At 45.0% G+C, this 27,295-nt stretch overlaps 1 protein-coding gene across 1 annotated transcript in view; it reads right to left on the minus strand.

The window, feature by feature from the left end:
* The window catches only part of LOC109880506 (DENN/MADD domain containing 1B), a 231,854-nt gene that overhangs the window by 97,217 nt on the left and 107,342 nt on the right, over positions 1-27,295 (minus strand). The window contains exons 5-10 of the mRNA XM_031838030.1: positions 26,418-26,537; positions 15,510-15,579; positions 12,190-12,270; positions 10,421-10,480; positions 8,835-8,888; positions 2,389-2,499 (exon numbers count right to left, since the gene is read on the minus strand). Of these exons, the coding sequence (XP_031693890.1) occupies positions 2,389-2,499; positions 8,835-8,888; positions 10,421-10,480; positions 12,190-12,270; positions 15,510-15,579; positions 26,418-26,537 (496 nt within the window). The remainder of the gene's footprint in view (positions 1-2,388; positions 2,500-8,834; positions 8,889-10,420; positions 10,481-12,189; positions 12,271-15,509; positions 15,580-26,417; positions 26,538-27,295) is intronic.

A 27,295-nucleotide genomic window follows, 5' to 3' on the forward strand; every position in this document is an offset into this window, starting at 1 on the left:
GAGCGGGGGTCTGTACCATCCTGTAGTTTAGAGCGGGGGTCTGTACCATCCTGTAGTTTAGAGCAGGGGCCCGTACCATCCTGTAGTTTAGAGCAGGGGTCCGTACCATCCTGTAATTTAGAGCAGGGGTCTGTACCATCCTGTAGTTTAGAGCAGGGGTCTGTACCATCCTGTAGTTTAGAACAGGGGTCTGTACCATCCTGTAGTTTAGAGCAGGGGTCTGTACCATCCTGTAGTTTAGAACAGGGGTCTGTACCATCCTGTAGTTTAGAGCAGGGATCTGTACCATCCTGTAGTTTAGAACAGGGGCCCGTACCATCCTGTAGTTTAGAGCAGGGGTCTGTACCATCCTGTAGTTTAGAGCAGGGGACTGTACCATCCTGTAGTTTAGAGCAGGGTACCGTACCATCCTGTAGTTTAGAGCAGGGGTCTGTACCATCCTGTAGTTTAGAGCAGGGGTCTGTACCATCCTGTAGTTTAGAGCAGGGGTCTGTACCATCCTGTAGTTTAGAGCAGGTGTCCGTACCATCCTGTAGTTTAGAGCAGGTGTCTGTACCATCCTGTAGTTTAGAGCAGGGGACCATACCATTCTGTAGTTTAGAGCAGGGGTCTGTACCATCCTGTAGTTTAGAGCAGGGGACCGTACCATCCTGTAGTTTAGAGCGGGGGTCTGTACCATCCTGTAGTTTAGAGCGGGGGTCTGTACCATCCTGTAGTTTAGAGCAGGGGCCCGTACCATCCTGTAGTTTAGAGCAGGGGTCTGTACCATCCTGTAGTTTAGAACAGGGGTCTGTACCATCCTGTAGTTTAGAGCAGGGGTCTGTACCATCCTGTAGTTTAGAGCAGGGGACCGTACCATCCTGTAGTTTAGAGCAGGGGTCTGTACCATCCTGTAGTTTAGAGCAGGGGTCTGTACCATCCTGTAGAGTGTATAATGAAGAGGTACTCACAGTCCTAATGAAGAGTGCCAGAGGAAGGCCCTAAAACACCCCAGTCATAGACTGCTCTCTCTACTACCGAATGGCAAGCGGTAACGGAGTGCCAAGTCTAGAACAAAAAGGCTCCTCAACAGTTTTTAACCCCAAGCCATAAGACTCCTGAACAGGTAATCAAATGGCTACCCGGACTATTTGCATTGTGTTCCCCCCCCCAACCCCTCTTTTACGCTGCTGCTAATCTCTGTTTATCATATTTGCATAGTCACCATAACTATACATTCATGTACATACTACCTCAATTGGCCTGAACAACCAGTGCTCCCCCTCATTGGCTAACCGGTCAATCTGCATTGTGTCCCGCCACCCACCACCCGCTCTTTACGCTACTGCTACTCTCTGTTCATCATATATGCATAGTCACTTTAACCATATCTACATGTACATACTACCTCAATCAGCCTGACTAACCGGTGTCTGTATGTAGCCTTGCTACTGTATATAGCCTCGCTACTGTATATAGCCTCGCTACTTCTATAGCCTCGCTACTTCTATAGCCTCGCTACTGTATATAGCCTTGCTACTGTATATAGCCTTGCTACTGTATATAGCCTTGCTACTGTATATAGCCTGTCTTTTTACTGTTGTTTAATTTCTTTACTTACCTATTCTTCACCTAATACATTTTTTTGCACTATTGGCTAAAGCCTGTAAGTAAGTACCTGTGAGTACCTCTTCATTAAATCTGTGAGTACCTGTAAGGTCTACACCTGTTTGGCACACGTGACAAATAAACTTTGATTTGAAGAGGTACTCACAGTTTAGTGAAGAGGTACTCACAGTGTTAATGAAGAGGTACTCACAGTGCTAACGAAGAGGTACTCACAGTGTTAACGAAGAGGTACTCACAGTGTTAACGAAGAGGTACTCACAGTGTTAACGAAGAGGTACTCACAGTGTTAACGAAGAGGTACTCACAGTGTTAACGAAGAGGTACTCACAGTGTTAACGAAGAGGTACTCACAGTGTTAACGAAGAGGTACTCACAGTGTTAACGAAGAGGTACTCACAGTGTTAACGAAGAGGCACTCACAGTGTTAACGAAGAGGTACTCAGTGTTAAGAGGTACTCACAGTGTTAATGAAGAGGTACTCACAGTGCTAACGAAGAGGTACTCACAGTGCTAACGAAGAGGTACTCACAGTGCTAACGAAGAGGTACTCACAGTGTTAACGAAGAGGTACTCACAGTGTTAATGAAGAGGTACACAGTGCTAACGAAGAGGTACTCACAGTGCTAACGAAGAGGTACTCACAGTGCTAACGAAGAGGTACTCACAGTGATAACGAAGAGGTACTCACAGTGATAACGAAGAGGTACTCACAGTGATAACGAAGAGGTACTCACAGTGATAACGAAGAGATACTCACAGTGCTAATGAAGAGGTACTCACAGTGCTAAGCTTGCTTGAGGTAATGATAATGCGTCGTTCGTGCAGCATGCTGGCGTACAGCTGTAGCATGTTGTTGACGTCCACCGCCACAAAATACTCTGTCAGGTTCCTCTGGAAGGGGGGGGGGGGGAGACAAGACAGTCAGTGACTTCATAACTGCTCAACGGCTCAGACACAACACTTACAGTGCCATGCGAAAGTATTCGGCCCCCTTGAACCTTGCGACCTTTTGCCACATTTCAGGCTTCAAACATAAAGATATAAAAACTATTTTTTGTGAAGAATCAACAACAAGTGGGACACAATCATGAAGTGGAACGACATTTATTGGATATTTCAAACTTTTTTAACAGATCAAAAACTGAAAAATTGGGCGTGCAAAATGATTCAGCCCCTTTACTTTCAGTGCAGCAAACTCTCTCCAGAAGTTCAGTGAGGATCTCTGAATGATCCAATGTTGACCTAAATGACTAATGATGATAAATACAATCCACCTGTGTGTAATCAAGTCTCCGTATAAATGCACCTGCACTGTGATAGTCTCAGAGGTCCGTTAAAAGCGTAGAGAGCATCATGAAGAACAAGGAACACACCAGGCAGGTCCTAGATACTGTTGTGAAGAAGTTTAAAGCCGGATTTGGATACAAAAAGATTTCCCAAGCTTTAAACATCCCAAGGAGCACTGTGCAAGCGATAATATTGAAATGGGAAGGAGTATCAGACCACTGCAAATCTACCAAGACCTGGCCGTCCCTCTAAACTTTCAGCTCATACAAGGAGAAGACTGATCAGAGATGCAGCCAAGAGGCCCATGATCACTCTGGATGAACTGCAGAGATCTACAGCTGAGGTGGGAGACTCTGTCCATAGGACAACAATCAGTCGTATATTGCACAAATCTGGTCTTTATGGAAGAGTGACTTTTTGGCAACAATGCAAAACGTTATGTTTGGCGTAAAAGCAACACAGCTCATCACCCGGAACACACCATCCCCACTGTCAAACATGGTGGTGGCAGCATCATGGTTTGGGCCTGCTTTTCTTCAGCAGGGACAGGGAAGATGGTTAAAATTGATGGGAAGATGGATGGAGCCAAATACAGGACCATTCTGGAAGAAAACCTGATGGAGTCTGCAAAAGACCTGAGACTGGGACGGAGATTTGTCTTCCAACAAGACAATGATCCAAAACATAAAGCAAAATCTACAATGGAATGGTTCAAAAATAAACATATCCAGGTGTTAGAATTGCCAAGTCAAAGTCCAGACCTGAATCCAATTGAGAATCTGTGGAAAGAACTGAAAACTGCTGTTCACAAATGCTCTCAATCCAACCTCACTGAGCTCGAGCTGTTTTGCAAGGAGGAATGGGAAAAAATTTCAGTCTCTCGATGTGCAAAACTGATAGAGACATACCCCAAGCGACTTACAGCTGTAATCGCAGCAAAAGGTGGCGCTACAAAGTATTAACTTAAGGGGGCTGAATAATTTTGCACGCCCAATTTTTCAGTTTTTGATTTGTTAAAAAAGTTTGAAATATCCAATAAATGTCGTTCCACTTCATGATTGTGTCCCACTTGTTGTTGATTCTTCACAAAAAAATACAGTTTTATATCTTTATGTTTGAAGCCTGAAATGTGGCAAAAGGTCGCAAAGTTCAAGGGGCCGAATACTTTCGCAAGGCACTGTATTTGACAAGGACTACAGACGAACGCAGATAAAGTGGAAGCCAGCCACGTCGCGGACTCAGACCCCTCTCTTTCGGACAAGCTAAAACGCCTTCCCACACTTCGAGGACAAGAAACACAGAGCCTCCCGACGTGGGCCCCCGCCACTCACGAGGACTGTGTGCTCCCTACCGTCATCATGAAGTGCTATGAGAGGCTAGTTAAGGACCGTAAACCACCACCTTACCCGACACCCTAGACCCACTACAATTCTACCCTGCACCTTAGACACGGTCACTAGCCGACTGTCGCCTGGAATGTAGGTCATTTGTTTACAGTATTTCACAGCACTCTACCCTACACGTTAGACACTGTCACTAGCTGACCACCGCCTGGTACTCTACCCTACACGTTAGACACTGTCACTAGCTGACCACCGCCTGGTACTCTACCCTACACCTTAGACACTGTCACTAGCCGGCCACCGCCTGGTACTCTACCCTACACCTGAGACACTGTCACTAGCCAGCCACCGCCTGGTACTCTACCCTACACCTTAGACACTGTCACTGGCCGGCCACCGCCTGGTACACTACCCTACACCTTAGACACTGACACTAGCTGGCCACCGCCTGGTACACTACCCTACACCTTAGACACTGACACTAGCTGGCCACCGCCTGGTACACTACCCTACACCTTAGACACTGACACTAGCTGGCCACCGCCTGGTACACTACCCTACACCTGAGACACTGTCACTAGCTGGCCACCGCCTGGTACACTACCCTACACCTGAGACACTGTCACTAGGCGACTGCCGCCTGGAAATCTGCACTGCTGGAACTAGAAACACAAACATTTCACTGCACCTGCTTTAACAATTGCTGATCTCTGTTCACAACAAATAAAAATGTTGCTTTTCTCATAGCATTAGGGATGTATATCTCATAGCATTAGGGATGTATATCTCATAGCATTAGGGATGTATATCTCATAGCATTAGGGATGTATATCTCATAGCATTAGGGGTGTATATCTCATAGCATTAGGGATGTATATCTCATAGCATTAGGGATGTATATCTCATAGCATTAGGGATGTATATCTCATAGCATTAGGGATGTATATCTCATAGCATTAGGGATGTATATCTCATAGCATTAGGGATGTATATCTCATAGCATTAGGGATGTATATCTCATAGCATTAGGGATGTATATCTCATAGCATTAGGGATGTATATCTCATATCATTAGGGATGTATATCTCATAGAATTAGGGATGTATATCTCATATCATTAGGGATGTATATCTCATAGCATTAAGGATGTATATCTCATAGCATTAAGGATGTATATCTCATAGCATTAGGGATGTATATCTCATAGCATTAGGGATGTATATCTCATAGCATTAGGGATGTATATCTCATAGCATTAAGGATGTATATCTCATATCATTAGGGATGTATATCTCATAGCATTAGGGATGTATATCTCATAGCATTAGGGATGTATATCTCATAGCATTAGGGATGTATATCTCATAGCATTAAGGATGTATATCTCATAGCATTAGGGATGTATATCTCATAGCATTAGGGATGTATATCTCATAGCATTAGGGATGTATATCTCATATCATTAGGGATGTACAGTGCCTTGCGAAAGTATTCGGCCCCCTTGAACTTTGCGACCTTTTGCCATATTTCAGGCATCAAACAAAGATATAAAACTGTATTTTTTTTGTGAAGAATCAACAACAAGTGGGACACAATCATGAAGTGGAACGACATTTATTGGATATTTCAAACTTTTTAAACAAATCAAAAACTGAAAAATTGGGTGTGAAATTATTCAGCCCCCTTAATTAATATTTTGTAGCGCCATCTTTTGCTGCGATTACAGCTGTAAGTCGCTTGGGGTATGTCTCTATCAGTTTTGCACATCGAGAGACTGAATTTTTTCCCCATTCCTCCTTGCAAAACAGCTCGAGCTCAGTGAGGTTGGATGGAGAGCATTTGTGAACAGCAGTTTTCAGTTCTTTCCATAGATTCTCGATTGGATTCAGGTCTGGACTTTGACTTGGCCATTCTAACACCTGGATATGTTTATTTTTGAACCATTCCATTGTAGATTTTGCTTTATGTTTTGGATCATTGTCTTGTTGGAAGACAAATCTCCGTCCCAGTCTCAGGTCTTTTGCAGACTCCATCAGGTTTTCTTCCAGAATGGTCCTGTATTTGGCTCCATCCATCTTCCCATCAATTTTAACCATCTTCCCTGTCCCTGCTGAAGAAAAGCAGGCCCAAACCATGATGCTGCCACCACCATGTTGACAGTGGGGATGGTGTGTTCAGGGTGATGAGCTGTGTTGCTTTTACGCCAAACATAACGTTTTGCATTGTTGCCAAAAAGTTCAATTTTGGTTTCATCTGACCAGAGCACCTTCTTCCACATGTTTGGTGTGTCTCCCAGGTGGCTTGTGGCAAACATTAAACAACACTTTTTATGGATATCTTTAAGAAATGGCTTTCTTCTTGCCACTCTTCCATAAAGGCCAGATTTGTGCAATATACAACTGATTGTTGTCCTATGGACAGAGTCTCCCACCTCAGCTGTAGATCTCTGCAGTTCATCCAGAGTGATCATGGGCCTCTTGGCTGCATCTCTGATCAGTCTTCTCCTTATATGAGCTGAAAGTTTAGAGGGACGGCCAGGTCTTGGTAGATTTGCAGTGGTCTGATACTCCTTCCATTTCAATATTATTGCTTGCACAGTGCTCCTTGGGATGTTTAAAGCTTGGGAAATCTTTTTGTATCCAAATCCGGCTTTAAACTTCTTCACAACAGTATCTCGGACCTGCCTGGTGTGTTCCTTGTTCTTCATGATGCTCTCTGCGCTTTTAACAGACCTCTGAGACTATCACAGTGCAGGTGCATTTATATGGAGACTTGATTACACACAGGTGGATTGTATTTATCATCATTAGTCATTTAGGTCAACATTGGATCATTCAGAGATCCTCATTGAACTTCTGGAGAGAGTTTGCTGCACTGAAAGTAAAGGGGCTGAATAATTTTGCACGCCCAATTTTTCAGTTTTTGATTTGTTAAAAAAGTTTGAAATATCCAATAAATGTCATTCCACTTCATGATTGTGTCCCACTTGTTGTTGATTCTTCACAAAAAAATACAGTTTTATATCTTTATGTTTGAAGCCTGAAATGTGGCAAAAGGTCGCAAAGTTCAAGGGGGCCGAATACTTTCGCAAGGCACTGTATATCTCATAGCATTAGGGATGTATATCTCATATCATTAGGGATGTATATCTCATAGCATTAGGGATGTATATCTCAAATCATTTCACAAATGTAGGTAATTTGTTTACAGTATTTCACAGCACTCTCCAACTGCACTGAACAAAAATATAAACACAACATGTAAAGTGTTGGTCCCATGTTTAACGAGCTGAAATAAAAGATCCCAGAAATGTTCCATATGCAGATGAAGCTTATTTCTCTCAAATGTTGTGCACAAATTTGTTTACATCCCTGCCAAGATAACCCATCCACCTGACAGGTGTGGCATATCAAGAAGCTGATTAAACAGCATGATTATTACACAAGTGCACCTTGTGCTGGGGACAATACAAAGGCCACTCTAAAATGTGCAGTTTAGTCACACAACACAGTGCTACAGATGTCTCAAGTTTTGAGGGAGCGTGCAAATTTGCATGCTGACTGCAGGAGTTTCCACCAAAATTGTTGCCAGATAGAGAAATTCACATTCAACTACCATAAGCCACCTCCAACGTAATTTTAGAGAATTTGGCAGTATGTCCAACCGGCCTCTCAACCGCAGACCACGTGTATGGCATCATGTGGGCGAGCGTTTTGCTGATGTTAACGTTGAGAACAAAGTGCCCCATGGTGGCAGTGGAGTTATGGTATGGACAGGCATTAGCTATGGACAATGAACACAATTGCATTTTATCGAAGACAATATATAATTGGAATGCACAGGGATACTGTGACAAGATCCTGAGGCCCACTGTCGTGCCATTCATCCGCCGCCATCACCTCATGTTTCAGCATGATAATGTATGGCCCCATGTCACAAGGATCTGTACACAATTCCTGGAAGCTGAGAATGTCCCAGTTCCTCCATGGCCTGCATACTCACCAGACATTGAGCATGTTTGGTGTTCCAGTTCCTGCCAAAATCCAGCAACTTCGCACAGCCATTGAAGATGAGTGAGACAACATTCCACAATCAACAGCCTGATTAACTCTATGAAAAGGAGATGTGTCATGTTGCATGAGGCAAATGTTGGTCACACCAGATACTGACTGGTTTTCTGATCCATGCCCCTCCCTTCTTTTTTTAAGGTATCTGTCATCAACAGAGAATCTGTATATCAGGGAATACAGAAAGGACTTTTAAAAAGTATTATGATGATGTATGTGAGTGATCACACGGCCACCAGAGTATTTATTGAAAATTAATATTGTTGTTAATTTACATACGTGTATAGATGTATATAATAAAGAGTTGTTTTCTCTGTAATCTGAATACAGAGAATCTGTATTCCCAGTCATGTAAAATCCATAGATTAGGGCCTAATGAATTTATTTCAATTGACGGACTTCCTTATGCGAACTGTAACTCTTTGAAATTGTTGAATGTTGCGTTTATATTTTTGTTCAGTGTATAAATACATTTCAATGATCATTTCATCCAACAGGCTCTAGATCTGGGGAAGGCTGGTTAACTTACACTCTCCGGGATGGTGGGCAGGCCGTTGATATCTGGTGTTATGAAGTAGGAGTGCTGAGGAAACACAGAGAGAGTGGAAGAGAGAGAGAGAGAGGACAGGGTCAGCAATGTAGAGTTACACGTCACTCAGAGAGAGAGAGAGAGAGAGAGAGGGAGAGGACAGGGTCAGCAATGTAGAGTTACACATCACTCAGAGAGAGAGAGAGGACAGGGTCAGCAATGTAGAGTAGCACGTCACTCAGAGAGAGAGAGAGAGGACAGGGTCAGCAATGTAGAGTTACACGTCACTCAGAGAGAGAGAGAGAGAGGACAGGGTCAGCAATGTAGAGTTACACATCACTCAGAGAGAGAGAGAGAGAGAGAGAGAGAGGACAGGGTCAGCAACGTAGAGTAGCACGTCACTCAGAGAGAGAGAAAAAAACATATGAATCCTCATCTATTCTTCTGTGAGAATTATTGAGCTTCCGTCTGTACTGACAGCTAGGAGGGTAGCACTGACACACACACACACACACACACACACACACACACACACACACACACACACACCTGATCCCTATAGATTTAAGATGAGGTGAGCTCTCTGGCAGGAAACAAAGTCTTTATTTCAGTATTAAAGGGTACAAGGAAAACACACACACACACAGGTTGCTGAGAGGATCAGAGAGCTGCCTGTCTCACTTTGGGAAACCAGAGCAGGTTGTGACTGTTTGGATCAGACGCCTGAGAGAGGGACAGAGCAGGTAGGAGAGCAGACACACATTCATACAAGCACAAATATACACACACACACTAAATCACACTCCAAATAACATAACCCCAAGCGTTTTGACTCCTCAGAAGAGAGAAAAGACCGAGAACACAGGTCAAAACTACAACACCCATAAAACACCTCACCTGGAAAAAGGGACCAAAGGTCAAATCTTACAGTCCTCACAAACACTGTCTGATGACAATTCACCTAAATGAATGATGCAGCCTGATTTGTATGGTTGAGTCGTGGTACACTATGTTCTGCCTTGGAGTCTGTGATATGGTGCTGGTGGATTATTGTTGCTTGATAAACCCATGGCACAGCACAATCATTGAGAACACACAGTTGTTTGCGTGTGCGCGTGCGTGTGTGCGTGTGTGCGTGTGTGTGTGTGTGTGTGTGTGTGTGCGTGCGTTTGTTTGCTTATCTGTAATTTGTTTCAAAGCGATGTTTCTATAAAAACATGAAATGTGGGTTAACGGGAAAGGCATCAAGGAGACTTTCTGAGCACAATTGCCTTTGCTTTAAACATGCACCATAAAAGAGACTTCTGATATTCGGGAAGAGAATCCAGTACAATGGAACACCATTAATCATTCACTCAGTTTGATTGTTTTCCCAGAAAAGAAGAAACCCGACTCCAAGGCCCAGGATAGGTTGTTGTTTTTTTTTGTTGGTGAGATTTTAAAAAGACAGACAGGCTTATTTGGCCAAATTGGAAAAGCCTCAGCTCCCATGCGGTTAGAGTAGCAGCAGCAGCAGTTTTAACATTTCACATCTCCCTCCTTTTTCTTCCTGCTCTCTCGTTCACTCACTCTTCTGCTGCACTCACCGGCTGCTGGCTTGGTGCATCTTTCAGTACTTGCCCAGTGGCTATATGCAACAGTGCGGCCTTCACAGTGAGAGAGAGAGAGATAAGAGAGCAAAACAGAATTCACACTTGAAAGGGGACAATGATCTGGCTTTTATTTCTTGGCAGCCATGATAAAAAATAAAAATATTGTGGAAGATTCTGCTTCATCAATTAAATAGTTGAACCCTAAACTCTCCCCTTGGGGTGTTTTCTCAATTAACCTTGGTAATGAAAAATAAAAGTTGATTAAGAGCATGCCAGACTAAAAAACAAACAGAATAAATTGTATTCCTCCTCCTCATGATGCTTCACAATGCAATTGAATCATTATTTCTAATCAATGTATTTATTGGTTTATAAAAGACAACTGGAATAAATTGAACTGTATAATTGTATAACCGTTTAGATGTTACAGCCAAGGAGAGGCTGACTGTTTTAAGTCTTAGTCTACTGTAAAGAATAGCTGCATTCTCTTACAACACAATACAGTAATCATGCAGAATAACAAATAGAGACGACATTTTACAACAATAAAATATGCTTTTTTTGGGGTCTTTAAAACCTCTATTTTCCCCTTCAATTTAAAGCCACAATTAGCAGTTGAAACAATAACAAAGCCCATTCCCCGCCCGTTTCCGTAAAAAGCTGAGAGATGGGGCTGGATTAATGTCACCACTTCCTAATTCATAGACAGAGCTACTGATGCAAGAAGTGACTATCCATGACATATCCGTGACTATCCATGACATATCCGTGACCATCCATGACATATCCGTGACTATCCATGACCCAAAAAATATTTAAAAAACATTGTGAGTCAATATAGTGTTTGTTTAAATTGACTTTGTTTACAAACACTGGAGAGAGAAAAAACAAGCTTATATTTTGGGTTCTGATGGGGGACGACCGTTAAACTAAGCTCCTGAGGCATTTAGAAGTTATGTTCTTCAAGAATCAAATGGGTACATATCAATCATTTGTCATTCCAAAAATGTATGTAACAACTCTAGATTGCCCCTTTAAGGCACAGTTATGGAAAAGGAGCGATTGAAAAATAAGTGTTATATTTGTCCAGTAATCCTCTGTGAGATAGTGTCAGGCGTAAGTAAAACAAGACCTGTGTTTGACGGCCAGTTGGTTGTTAGGACGTTTCTGCCTGTGATAACTAGGAGACATGATGAGTTGCGAAAGCGGCCATTAGGCTAACAGACGTCCAAGCTAAGGCTTATCCCACAGACCACTTGTGTTTCTAAACAAAGTGTCAGCCCCTTCTCCACACTTATCTCACTCCTATCCTCCTTATCCTGGCTCTCCTTTAAACTCTCTCTTCCCCTCTCCTGCCCCCCCCTCCGTTCCCCCTCTATTCCCCCTCTCCTGTCCCCCCTCCTTTCCCCCTCTCCTGTCCCCCCTCTCCTGTCCCCCCTCTCCTGTCCCCCCTCCGTTCCCCTTCTCCTGTCCCCCCTCCGTTCCCCTTCTCCTGTCCCCCCTCCATTCCCCCATCTCCTGTTCCCTCTCCATTCCCCCATCTCCTGTCCTCCCCTCCGTTCCCCCTCTCCTGTCCTCCCCTCCGTTCCCCCTCTCCTGTCCTCCCCTCCGTTCCCCCTCTCCTGTCCTCCCCTCCGTTCCCCCTCTCCTGTCCTCCCCTCCGTTCCCCCTCTCCTGTCCTCCCTCCGTTCCCCCCCTCCGTTCCCCCTCTCCTGCCCCCCCTCCGTTCCCCCTCTTCTCTCCAGGAGTCCTACTGTACCTACCACACTCAGGTTGACGGGGGTGAAGGGCTTTGGCACCGGCAGACTGTACAGAGAGTTCAGCATGTCATTCAGCTCATTCTCCTGAAAAACACACCACAATAACAATCACCCAAATGTAACATTGTGTGTCAGATAAATATACAAAACACCAGGTGAATCCAGGTGAATCCAGGTGAAAGCTATGATCCCTTATTGACGTCACCTGTTAAATCCACTTTAAATCAGTGTAGATGAAGGGGAGGAGACCGGTTAAATAATCATTTGAAAAGCTTGAAGCATGGATTATGTATGTGTTCCATTCAGAGGGAGAAAGGGCAAGACAAAATATTTAAGTGCCTTTTGAACAGGGTATGGTAGTGTGTCAAGAACTGCAACTCTGCTGGGTTTTTCATGCTCAACAGTTTCCCCGTGTGCATCAAGAATGGTCCACCACCCAATACTTTAAGGCACTGTAGTTACTAAAACAGTAACTACGCAATTATGTCTTAGTAACTGTCTTAGTAACTACGCAATTATGTCTTAGTAACGGTGTTAGTAACTACGCAATTATGTCTTAGTAACTGTCTTAGTAACTACGCAATGATGTCTTAGTAACTGTCTTAGAAACTATGCAATTATGTCTTAGTAACTATGTCTTAGTAACTATGCAAGTATGTCTTAGTAACTATGTCTTAGTAGCTATACATTTGTCTTAGTAACTATGTCTTAGCAACTATGTCTTAGTAACTGTGTTATTAGCTATGTCTTAGTAACTGTGTTATTAACTATGTCTTAGTAACTGTTATTTACTAGGTCTTAGTAACTGTGTTATTAACTATGTCTTAGTAACTATGCAATTATGTCTTAGTAACCTAAGACATGGTTACTAAGTCATAGTTAATAAGATAGTTACTAAGACATAATTGCATAGTTACTAAGACAGTTACTAAGACATAATTGCATAGTTACTAAGACATAGTTACTAATACATACTTGCATAGTTATTACTAAGACATAGTAACTATGCAAGTATGTGTTAGTAACTAAGACACATGCATAGTTACTAAGACAAAGTTACTAAGACATCATTGCATAGTTACTAAGACAGTTACTAAGGCATTTTTGCATAATTACTAAGACATAGTTACTAAGACATAATTGCACAGTTACTAAGACATGGTTACTAAGACATGGTTACTAAGACAAATGCATAGTAACTAAGACATAGTTACTAATTCATAATTGCATAGTTACTAAGACATATGTGCATAATTACTAAGACATAGTTACTAAGACAGTTACTTAGACATAATTGCATAGTTACTAAGACAAATGCATAGTTACTAAGTTATAGTTACTAAGACATAATTGCATAGTTACTAAGACAGTTACTAAGACACATTTACATAATTACTAAGATAGTTACTAAGACAGTTACTTAGACATAATTGCGTAGTTACTAAGACAAATGCATAGTTACTAAGACATAGTAACTAAGACATAATTGCATATTTACTAAGACAGTTACTAAGACACATTTACATAATTACTAAGATAGTTACTAAGACAGTTACTTAGACATAATTGCGTAGTTACTAAGACAAATGCATAGTTACTAAGACATAGTAACTAAGACATAATTTTTGTCTCTCTGATTGGCAGCTTTCAATGGTGGAGCTTTAACAGTGTGTGTGTATGTGTGAGAGAGACAGTGAGAGAGAGGGTACGATTGAACAGCCTCCTGTCATGAGATGCTGAATGCTCACACGCATGGTCAGTAACAGAGCTGAGCCTGAGAAAACACTTTATTTACCCCTGGTCCTAAACCCTCATCTGTCAACGTCCCTCCATCGCCTTGCTACGGCAGGGTAAATATAAACCGAACCATGCACACCGACACTTCACATCCCCAACACACACACACACATCCCCAACACACACACACACACAACACACACATCCCCAACACACGCACACACACACACAACACACACACACACACACACATCCCCAACACACACACACATCCCCAACACACACACACACACACAACACACACATCCCCAACACACACACACACACACAACACACACATCCCCAACACACACACACACACACACACACACCTCATCTATCTGCTCTTTCTGAATCCCTCTTCTGTCTCTCTCTCGATCTCTCCGCTCCAGAGCAGAAATAAAGATGAACACAGAAATGTTCTCACAAACAAAGGAGTTATTATTTGACAGAAAATCGCCTTTATACTTGTGCTCTCCTTTTGTTTTGACTGGAAATTACATGTGTCAAACACATTCATCCATAAATGTATTTACACTAATGTAGTTCAGATCCACTCAAGTGACCAGAGATTTCAGGAGGACCATTCAAAGAACGCAGAAATTGTTCTGTTGAATAACATATAAACTAGGAGAGAGCATTGAGGAGTAAATTATATATAATATACAATAACTAAATAATAAATATAATAAACAATCAAATATTAGAGAAGCAGGAGGCAGCAGGTTAGCTAATGAAGGTCAGCACTCCCGACTGGTTGAAATGTTGCATGACATGGTCCGTTTCCTGTGCCCTCTGACCCTATGTGTGTGTGTATTAGGGAGGCTCGGTCTCCTTCATGCCTCCCTCAGCAGTGTTGAGGAAGGAGATACATGATGGCACTCCTTAGTTCCAGCTCACAACCAATCCCTTCCTCTCTCCTTCTCCCCTCTTCCTCCTCAATGCTCTCTCCTTCTCCCCTCTTCCTCCCTCCTCCTCAATGCTCTCTCCTTCTCCCCTCTTCCTCCCTCCCTCCTCAATGCTCTCTCCTTCTCCCTCTTCCTCAGGGCTTTCTCCTTCCCCCTATTCCTCCATAAGGCTCTGTCCTTCCCCCTCTTCCTCCCTCTTCCTCAAGGCTCTCTCCTTCCCCCTATTCCTCCCTCCCACCTCAATGCTCTCTCCTTCCCCCTATTCCTCCCTCCTCCTCCCTCTTCCTCCTTCCTCCTCAAGACTCTCTCCTTCTCCTCCCTCCTCCTCAATGCTCTCTCCTTCTCCATCTTCCTCCTCAAGGCTCTCTCCTTTTCCTCCCTCCTCATCAATGCTCTCTCCTTCTCCCTCTTCCTCCTTCCTCCTCAAGGCTCTCTCCTTCTCCTCCCTCCTCCTCAATGCTCTCTCCTTCCCCCTATTTCTCCTCATTGCGCTCTCCTTCCCCCTATTCCTCTCCCTGGGTCTTAATGACCATTGTTATAATAGCTGCTATAAGAACATAGTATACAATTATCATTCTCTCTCTCTCTCCCTCTCATATATGCCACATGTCTTAAAGAAGTAGTGTACAGAGATCTTACCTGGTTTGTGGTTAGGTAATCTGCTAGCGTGTTCAGGAGCTTGTAATAGATCTCAAACCAGGGCAGATAACTGAGAGACGGAGAGAAACACATGGCAAATAACAGAGACCGAGAGAAACTAAATACACATGTTTACAATCAAGCCCGAATTCTAAATAATGAATAAAAACACAAAACAGAAGTGAACTATGGACACAGCCAGTGAGCTATGGACACAGCCAGTGAGCTATGGACACAGCCAGTGAGCTATGGACACAGCCAGTGAGCTATGGACACAGCCAGTGAGCTATGGACACAGCCAGTGAGCTATGGACATAGCCAGTGAGCTATGGACACAGCCAGTGAACTATGGACACAGCCAGTGAGCTATGGACACAGCCAGTGAGCTATGGACACAGCCAGTGAGCTATGGACACAGCCAGTGAGCTATGGACACAGCCAGTGAGCTATGGACACAGCCAGTGAACTATGGACACAGCCAGTGAACTATGGACACAGCCAGTGAGCTATGGACACAGCCAGTGAGCTATGGACACAGCCAGTGAGCTATGGACACAGCCAGTGAACTATGGACACAGCCAGTGAACTATGGACACAGCCAGTGAACTATGGACACAGCCAGTGAGCTATGGACACAGCCAGTGAGCTATGGACACAGCCAGTGAGCTATGGACACAGCCAGTGAGCTATGGACACAGCCAGTGAGCTATGGACACAGCCAGTGAGCTATGGACACAGCCAGTGAGCTATGGACACAGCCAGTGAGCTATGGACACAGCCAGTGAGCTATGGACACAGCCAGTGAACTATGGACACAGCCAGTGAACTATGGACACAGCCAGTGAACTATGGACACAGCCAGTTAACTATGGACACAGCCAGTTAACTATGGACACAGCCAGTGAACTATGGACACAGCCAGTGAACTATGGACACAGCCAGTGAACTATGGACACAGCCAGTGAGCTAAGGACACAGCCAGTGAACTATGGACACAGCCAGTGAACTATTGACACAGCCAGTGAACTATGGACACAGCCAGTGAACTATGGACACAGCCAGTGAACTATGGACACAGCCAGTGGGCTAAGGACACAGCCAGTGAGCTATGGACACAGCCAGTGAACTATGGACACAGCAAGTGAACTATGGACACAGCAAGTGAACTATAGACACAGCCAATGAACTATGGACACAGCCAGTGTACAATGGACACAGCCAGTGAACTATGGACACAGTCAGTGAACTATGGACACAGCCAGTGAACTATGGACACAGCCAGTGAACTATGGACACAGCCAGTGAACTATGGACACAGCCAGTGAACTATGGACACAGCCAGTGAACTATGGACACAGCCAGTGAACTATGGACACAGCCAGTGAACTATGGACACAGTCAGTGAACTATGGACACAGCCAGTGAACTATGGACACAGCCAGTGAACTATGGACACAGCCAGTGAACTATGGACACAGCCAGTGAACTATGGACACAGTCAGTGAACTATGGACACAGCCAGTGAACTATGGACACAGCCAGTGAACTATGGACACAGCCAGTGAACTATGGACACAGCCAGTGAACTATGGACACAGCCAGTGAACTATGGACACAGCCAGTGAACTATGGACACAGTCAGTGAACTATGGACACAGCCAGTGAACTATGGACACAGCCAGTGAACTATGGACACAGCCAGTGAACTATGGACACAGCCAGTGAACTATGGACACAGCCAGTGAACTATGGACACAGCCAGTGAACTATGGACACAGTCAGTGAACTATGGACACAGCCAGTGAACTATGGACACAGCCAGTGTACTATGGACACAGCCAGTGAACTATGGACACAGCCAGTGTACTATGGACACAGCCAGTGAACTATGGACACAGCCAGTGAACTATGGACACAGCCAGTGAACTATGGACACAGTCAGTGAGCTAAGGACACAGCCAGTGAGCTATGGACACAGCCAGTGAGCTATGGACACAGCCAGTGAGCTATGGACACAGCCAGTGAACTATGGACACAGCCAGTGAACTATGGACACAGCAAGTGAACTATGGACACAGCCAATGAACTATGGACACAGCCAGTGAACTATGGACACAGCCAGTGAACTATGGACACAGCCAGTGAACTATGGACACAGCCAGTGAACTATGGACACAGCCAGTGAACTATGGACACAGCCAGTGAACTATGGACACAGCCAGTGAACTATGGACACAGCCAGTGAACTATGGACACAGCCAGTGAACTATGGACACAGCCAGTGAACTATGGACACAGCCAGTGAACTATGGACACAGTCAGTGAACTATGGACACAGCCAGTGAACTATGGACACAGCCAGTGAACTATGGACACAGCCAGTGAACTATGGACACAGCCAGTGAACTATGGACACAGCCAGTGAACTATGGACACAGTCAGTGAGCTAAGGACACAGCCAGTGAACTATGGACACAGCCAGTGAACTATAGACACAGCCAGTGAACTATGGACACAGCCAGTGAACTATGGACACAGCCAGTGAACTATGGACACAGCCAGTGAACTATGGACACAGCCAGTGAACTATGGACACAGCCAGTGAACTATGGACACAGCCAGTGAACTATGGACACAGCCAGTGAACTATGGACACAGTCAGTGAGCTAAGGACACAGCCAGTGAACTATAGACACATCCAGTGAACTATGGACACAGCCAGTGTACTATGGACACAGCCAGTGTACTATGGACACAGCCAGTGTACTATGGACACAGCCAGTGTACTATGGACACAGCCAGTGAACTATGGACACAGCCAGTGTACTATGGACACAGCCAGTGAACTATGGACACAGCCAGTGAACTATGGACACAGTCAGTGAACTATGGACACAGCCAGTGAACTATGGACACAGCCAGTGAACTATGGACACAGTCAGTGAGCTATGGACACAGTCAGTGTACTATGGACACAGCCAGTGAACTATGGACACAGCCAGTGAACTATGGACACAGTCAGTGAACTATGGACACAGCCAGTGAACTATGGACACAGCCAGTGAACTATAGACACAGCCAGTGAACTATGGACACAGCCAGTTGCTAGTCCTACTGCTGTGGGTAAAATAGTATACAGTACATTTAATCAAAGCATTCTTCTTATTCTGGGGGCTTTGCATTTTACACATTCCTGTTGTGTCTGCTGTTTGAAGGCGGTGGGCAGAGGAGGTAGAGACACGTCTTTAGTTTAAAGGAAGTGAGGAAGGAAGGTAGAGACAAGTCTTTAGTTTAAAGGAAGTGAGGAAGGAAGGTAGAGACAGGCTTTAGTTCTTCAGCCCAACATGACTGGGCCAGTGAGAGCTGAGGTAGGAGGAGAAGGAGGAGGAGGAGGAGGGATGCCATGGTTTTACAAGCATACTGATCCCAGATGCACAGCCCAGGCTCAAGCCAACACGCAGACGCAGAGAAGCACGACCACACCACCTATTTACACATTTTCAAATCCTTCTGGTTTTTCCTTACCTAATTAATGTCAAATTAATAAATAAAATGAACAAACTAAAAATAATTTATACTGTAGTGTTTGTGTTATCGCTAATGGCAAAATACACCCACCAGAAGCCAACAGCATCTGCAACATGTCTCTCTTGATAAGATTGACACGTTCTTGGCGGAGATATTTGACTTGCTTTTGAGGTGGAATGTGGCCAGCATTTTGTTTTGGCTTGAAGGTTGCTCAGAAAAAAAGAGCTCAGTTAATTTATAATGTTATGCAATCAAATCATTAAAAAAATGTGGTGGGGTATCGAAGTGAGTTATTACAATTTCATTCAGCTTTGGTTGTTAACATGTATTTTAGAAAACGTCTGGCATTAATGACAGTGGAAAACGTTATCAATCTGCACTTCAACAAATAAATAGATGCTTCATTAATGTTCACTAACTGACTGAAGGATGAAATGAAGAACAAATGAATGAATGAATACGGTCAAAATGAAACTTAAATTAATTACAATGAAACTTCCATTAAAATACTGTCTCTAAGCTGACTAATGTAGTAGGCTAATACAAAGGGATTCTAAGGGGATCACAATAGAGTGTTTGATTTGTAATCCTCAGTAAAAAAGGGTTTGTGTTTGTGTGTGTGTGTGTGTGTGTGTGTGTAGGGCTTGGCTGAGGGACTTTTATTAGCCATGGAAGTCCTGTAGAGACAAGGGGATGCTGGGTAGTTCTCAGGGCATGGGTCACTGGCTGCTCTGCAGACTGGAATTAACGCACAACAAGAAAACAAAGTCAACCTAATGCAAATTTTAATATTGCTAAATCCGCAAGGGGCCAATGACGTGGCGGTTCCCAAGCGCAGCCAAACGGGGGACCTCAGTGACCATTAACCTGGATCAAATCAGCTTCTTCACATGCCAATGTTTTGATGTCCGCATGAAGATCTCACCGTAATCAGGTCACACACTGTCGAAACCCAAAACCTAACATGCCTGTGTTATCTACAAAATGAACATGCTGACTGGACATTTAAAAACAGAAACCTAAAGAGAGAAATATACCATGTTGCCACACAAATTAGCAGTGGATATTTCTATGTGTGTTGAAGTTAATCAATACCACCAAAAAAATGCAAAAAAAACCAAACAATTGGAGCAGGTCACTGAAATCGTCATTATCAGTCTCCTCTTGCCCTTTGTTTAAGAAGCTAGGCTCCTGGACACTAATCCCTTCCATATCCCACGTCAGGGTTTATTTAAATAGTCCTCTCTCTCTCTCTCCTCATCTGTCCTGTCAGCCTCTCCTTCGTCAGGCCTCACGACCCTCTCAACCATCACACTCCTTTAATGACCCGGCTGTAATCTTTTATTTTAGAGACAAAGAAATGATTGGTGTAGCAGAGAGCAGCGAACCGCAACTCATCGTGATACCCAGATAGGGACACCGGACTACATCTCGCCTTAGCAAAATTAGGCTGAGGTTTTTCTGTGGTATGCGTTTCTTCTGTCTTAAATGAAACTATGTCAGTAAGCACTGCTCCTCTCCCCAGTTAGCAGCTTAGACCTGTTTGTGTTTCCTAAGTCCCAGATAGAAAGACATCCATCACTGTGTGTGGGGGGCTTGGTTATCTCTCCAGACGTTTTAAAGCTCATGTCCCTTCAAAGTACTGTATACTCACAGAGTAAACCAGTTCATCTCTGACCCACACACAACCCCTCAGACTGTATCCCCTACCCCTCAGACTGTATCCCCTACCACGACCCCTCAGACTGTATCCCCTAACACGACCCCTCAGACTGTATCCCCTACCACGACCCCTCAGACTGTATCCCTTACCACGACCCCTCAGACTGTATCCCTTACCACGACCCCTCAGACTGTATCCCCTACCCCTCAGACTGTATCCCCTAACACGACCCCTCAGACTGTATCCCCTACCACGACCCCTCAGACTGTATGCCCTACCCCTCAGACTGTATCCCCTACCCCTCAGACTGTATCCCCTACCACAACCCCTCAGACTGTATCCCTTACCACGACCCCCTCAGACTGTATCCCCTACCACGACCCTCAGACTGTATCCCCTACCACGACCCCTCAGACTGTATCCCCTACCACGACCCCTCAGACTGTATCCCTTACCACGACCCCTCAGACTGTATCCCCTACCCCTCAGACTGTATCCCCTACCACGACCCCTCACACTGTATCCCCTACCACGACCCCTCAGACTGTATCCCCTACCACGACCCTCAGACTGTATCCCCTACCCCTCAGACTGTATCCCCTTCCACGACCCCTCAGGCTGTATCCCCTACCACGACCCTCAGACTGTATCCCCTACCACGACCCCTCAGACTGTATCCCTTACCACGACCCCTCAGACTGTATCCCCTACCCCTCAGACTGTATCCCCTACCACGACCCCTCAGACTGTATCCCCTAACACGACCCCTCAGACTGTATCCCCTAACACGACCCCTCAGACTGTATCCCCTACCCCTCAGACTGTATCCCCTACCCCTCAGACTGTATCCCCTACCCCTCAGACTGTATCCCCTACCACAACCCCTCAGACTGTATCCCTTACCACGACCCCTCAGACTGTATCCCCTACCACGACCCTCAGACTGTATCCCCTACCACGACCCCTCAGACTGTATCCCCTACCACGACCCCTCAGACTGTATCCCCTACCACGACCCCTCAGACGGTATCCCTTACCACGACCCCTCAGACTGTATCCCCTACCCCTCAGACTGTATCCCCTACCACGACCCCTCACACTGTATCCCCTACCACGACCCCTCAGACTGTATCCCCTACCACGACCCTCAGACTGTATCCCCTACCCCTCAGACTGTATCCCCTACCACGACCCCTCAGACTGTATCCCCTACCACGACCCTCAGACTGTATCCCCTACCCCTCAGACTGTATCCCCTACAGCGACCCCTCAGACTGTATCCCCTACCACGACCCCTCAGACTGTATCCCCATACCACGACCCACAGACTGTATCCCCTACCACGACCCACAGACTGTATCCCCTACCCCTCAGACTGTATCCCCTACCACAACCCTCAGACTGTATCTCCTACCACAACCCCTCAGACTGTATCCCCTACCACGACCCTCAGACTGTATCCCCTACCACGACCCCTCAGACTGTATCCCCTACCCCTCAGACTGTATCCCCTACCACGACCCTCAGACTGTATCCCCTACCACGACCCTCAGACTGTATCCCCTACCACGACCCTCAGACTGTATCCCCTACCACGACCCCTCAGACTGTATCCCCTATCACGACCCCTCAGACTGTATCCCCTACCACGACCCCTCAGACTGTATCCCCTAGCACGACCCCTCAGACTGTATCCCCTTCCACGACCCCTCACTGTATCCCCTAGCACGACCCTCAGACTGTATCCCCTACCCCTCAGACTGTATCCCCTACCACGACCCCTCAGACTGTATCCCCTACCACGACCCTCAGACTGTATCCCCTACCACGACCCCTCAGACTGTATCCTCTACCACGACCCCTCAGACTGTATCCCCTACCACGACCCCTCAGACTGTATCCTCTAGCACGACCCCTCAGACTGTATCCCCTACCACGACCCCTCAGACTGTATCCCCTAGCACGACCCCTCAGACTGTATCCCCTACCACGACCCCTCAGACTGTATCCTCTAGCACGACCCCTCAGACTGTATCCCCTACCACGACCCCTCAGACTGTATCCCCTAGCACGACCCCTCAGACTGTATCCCCTACCACGACCCCTCAGACTGTATCCCCTACCATGACCCCTCAGACTGTATCCCCTACCACGACCCCTCAGACTGTATCCTCTACCACGACCCCTCAGACTGTATCCCCTACCACGACCCCTCAGACTGTATCCTCTAGCATGACCCCTCAGACTGTATCCCCTAGCACGACCCCTCAGACTGTATCCCCTAGCACGACCCCTCAGACTGTATCCCCTACCACGACCCTCAGACTGTATCCTCTAGCACGACCCCTCAGACTGTATCCCCTACCACGACCCCTCAGACTGTATCCCCTACCACGACCCCTCAGACTGTATCCCCTATCACGACCCTCAGACTGTATCTCCTACCCCTCAGACTGTATCCCCTACCACGACCCCTCAGGCTGTATCCCCTACCACGACCCCTCAGGCTGTATCCCCTACCACGACCCCTCAGACTATATCCCCTACCCCTCAGACTGTATCCCCTACCACGACCCCTCAGGCTGTATCCCCTACCACGACCCCTCAGACTGTATCCCCTACCACGACCCCTCCGACTGTATCCCCTACCACGACCCCTCAGACTGTATCCCCTACCCCTCAGACTGTATCCCCTACCACAACCCTCAGACTGTATCCCCTACCACAACCCTCAGACTGTATCCCCTACCACGACCCCTCAGACTGTATCCCCTACCACGACCCTCAGACTGTATCCCCTACCACGACCCCTCAGACTGTATCCCCAACCACGACCCCTCAGACTGTTTCCCAGACCACGACCCTCAGACTGTATCCCCTACCCCGACCCTCAGACTGTATCCCCTACCACAACCCTCAGACTGTTTCCCAGACCACAACCCTCAGACTGTATCCCCTACCACAACCCTCAGACTGTATCCCCAACCACGACCCCTCAGACTGTATCCCCTACCACGACCCCTCAGACTGTATCCCCTACCACGACCCCTCAGACTGTATCCCCTACCACGACCCCTCAGACTGTATCCCCTACCACAACCCTCAGACTGTATCCCCTACCCCGACCCTCAGACTCTCTATCAACTATAACACCACACACAGGGATGGTCAGAAGATATAAACCCAGCAGTAGAAGTGATGAAATCTATTTATTATAATTCTGTTGAAGACAAATATTCTCTAAAAGCTCAAATCAATTAACTGGTGGTTTTTTTGTAAGGACATAAATTATGTAATTTCCAACTAAACAAATGACAACAGAGAGATGAGAGTTATGTTTTCTGGCGTTGGGATATCAATATAAACCAACTGCAATCTCTCAATCCATTTCAGGGCAAATAAATAGGTGTGTATCTTCGGCTAGGTTGTCATGTGATTAGTAAACGACAGGTTTTTAACGACGTAGCCGCGTCTCCGCTGTTTGCTTCCATGAAGTACCTGTTGTGTGTTATTCCTAATCCCTGGATGGGTCTTAAATCTCCCTCTACACCCAGTCAACTCGCACCTTGTAGCTGGCTCGCTGGAAGATTTCATTACACCTTTACTTTCCCGGGGTTAAAGGTTAAGTACTGGGAAGGAAATGCCCTCCGGCGTCCCGCTCAGTGACCACTAACGGGAGCGCTAACGCCCCTAAAAAGGAACCCAATTCTCAGCCGCCAAATAAAATCAAGGAAACAGCCTTCTCTCATCAGCGACCTGATGTCACATGTCCGAAGGCGGTTTCTGAGAGAATTACCAAAGGAAAGAAGAGGAGGCGGAGGATGAGGGTCGAGGGGAAGGAAGAAAAGACTGTAAAATCGAAGCTTTTGTACCTCTTTAAAAAGGTTTTGGCCTGAAGGTAGCACGGCCCTTTTTGGCCTGGGCTTTAGTCGTAGCACTACAAAGCCCTGGCCATGTAAAACTGTCCTAGTCATTAAGCCACTTCCTTGTGTAAGCATAGGTGACAATTTTATAGTCCCAGTACTTCAACAATCACAGGGACCCAAATGGTTTGAATTACTTTTGTTTTATATCCGGGGAACAAACACAACAAACACTTTAAATGAAGGTAGCTGGCTAGAAATATCGTCGGAGGGACATTTGTTGATCGTCTAAATTTTTATCTGTTGAATATGATTACAACATATTATTCAATATGATCACAACTTGGATTGTTTATCTAAGAATTATCAACTACTTCCCAGTTGTGTATCTTGATAAAACAACTGAATAAACTTGAGACTGGGTCTTTACTCTCTGTCATTGATGTGAAAAATCACATTTGTATACATGTATCACATGTATAAACCATGAGATATCAAAAATATGCATCTTTGTTATTATGTAGTAAAATATTTTCACTAATCTTTTTCCCCACACAGTGGGTCTATTTAAGAGACAAACATAAATATAACAGGCCACAAAAACAAAGAACTGTGAAGTCTTTAAAACACACACACACACACACACACACACACACACACACACACACACACACACACACACACACACACACACACACACACACACACAGAGAGAAGAATAAAAACTTTCTATACATTTCTTATGATGAATGAAGCAAGCCATGCAAACTACTCAGAATGCATAATGAATTGTATACATCATATGTCAAATGAATTAGCATGTAGGACTCAGAAACAGGGGCATGGGAGTCTCTGCTAATTGGCAGCGAGGCTTCATGCATAATTATGGGCCGAGCGGCTTCCTTTGCCGTGCTTCTGTGCCAGTAGCTGAATAACGAGAAGAGAGAAACAAAGGACATGGTGGTGGTGGCTGTCCGGGGGAGTTGAGGGGTGGAGGGGGGGGGGGGGGTACAGCTCATCTCGACAGCAGCTCATCAAGAACAAGATAAACCCTGCGACTGTCGTCAATATCCCCCCCCCCAAAAAAATATTTTGTATTATTGTGCAAATTCCCATTGCTCCTGTGGTTAATTCAACTATACTGTTTTACTAATTAAATGTTTCTTATTGAAAGGACGTTGTCAATTTATTTTTACATAAAATGTGGTTTAATTTAAAAGGTCTTTTTAAAATGTAGTTTTTACTTAGATATCTTTCTGTGCAATAATAAAACATGACATAATATTTTAGATAAATCTGTGCTAAACAATATCTCGGGGGGGGGGGGGGGGGGGGTTGAACCTACCATCTTCAATCTACTACTAAAACGATACTTCATAGTTGTCATTGACAGGTTGTTACTTCAATTGTTTGTCCTGTAAAATAGAACTAAATGAATAATATTATAGGGACCGAATGAATAGGGAATTCAGGAGTTTAGTATACTGTAACTGACATGACTAACTTCAAGAGGCTAACACTCGGATGCATATTGCTTCCAAAGAAACAGTATCATTGTCTACACGAGTTTCTTTCACTTCCAAAACCTCACCGTCTCCCCAATCAATTAAGAAATGTAATCTGCATATTATAACAAGTGAAGTGAGGATATTACAACTTTAAATTGTATTTATTTATGAATAACTAACGATAATATACGTCTTTCCTCATAAGTTGGATAATTGTGACAAAATTCTTTTCAAAAAAAATAATAGAAATACTGAACTGGATTTGCATAACTGATTGATCAAATCGGCCAGTAGGTGGAGAATAACCTTGTTGAAAGGTCCTATTTGTAAGTCGTACGTGTCGTACCTGAGCAGACAGATGCAGACACGGCAGCCGGACGTGAGTCTGCAGAAGCCAAACCTCTGCTTGCTCTCGATGTCCGTCAGCACAAAGGTAAAGTTCTGGCCCACCGGACTCTGGGAAACCCTGGGAACAGTCACCACGCACGCAGGCACGCACGCAGGCACGCACGCAGGCACGCACGCAGGCACGCACGCAGGCACGCACGCAGGCACGCACGCAGGCACGCGACAGAGACAACACACCATTAACACAACCAATTACCACGACACATGTACTACAGTATTGCCACACAGTCACCTACGGAACAGAAATACCAAACCATTAATTGGTAACAACAAATGGGACATTCATCAAGTGTTTCAGAGAATCATGAAAATGAGTTGTGAACATGTAATGGTTTGAGTTTTCAGCTAACCAGAATATTGTATTACCACATTATAAACAGCAGAGGAGAGATACAATAACATATTATTATGAAGATATTTATACAGTAGAACCAAGCACTAGTGACTTGGTGATAGCGATACACAGAGAGCGTTGTTCAGCATACCATTCTTCCCAATATGTTTAATCCTTTACAGACCTACAGTACGAGACCAATGAGTCAATACTTGAGTCAGTGAGACAACTAAATCTGTTTTGTTTCTTATTAAAATAAGAACATGTTTTTTGGGTCTAAAGTGGCTAACTACTCTCCTAGCACTAAGTGTCTCAACCTAACGCTGACTAGAAGGCCAAGATCACTACGCTGTTGGGTGTGTTTTCTCTCATGCAGTTTCATCACTAGATGGCAGCAGTTAAGCTTGTGTGTCCTCCAAGCTAAAAAATAAAAAAACAGCACTTTTCACATGTCATTCTCCAGGAAGAAAAATAAGAGCAGA

The sequence above is a fragment of the Oncorhynchus kisutch genome, linkage group LG13 (assembly GCF_002021735.2).
Source record: "Oncorhynchus kisutch isolate 150728-3 linkage group LG13, Okis_V2, whole genome shotgun sequence".
NCBI classification, from domain to species: domain Eukaryota; kingdom Metazoa; phylum Chordata; class Actinopteri; order Salmoniformes; family Salmonidae; genus Oncorhynchus; species Oncorhynchus kisutch.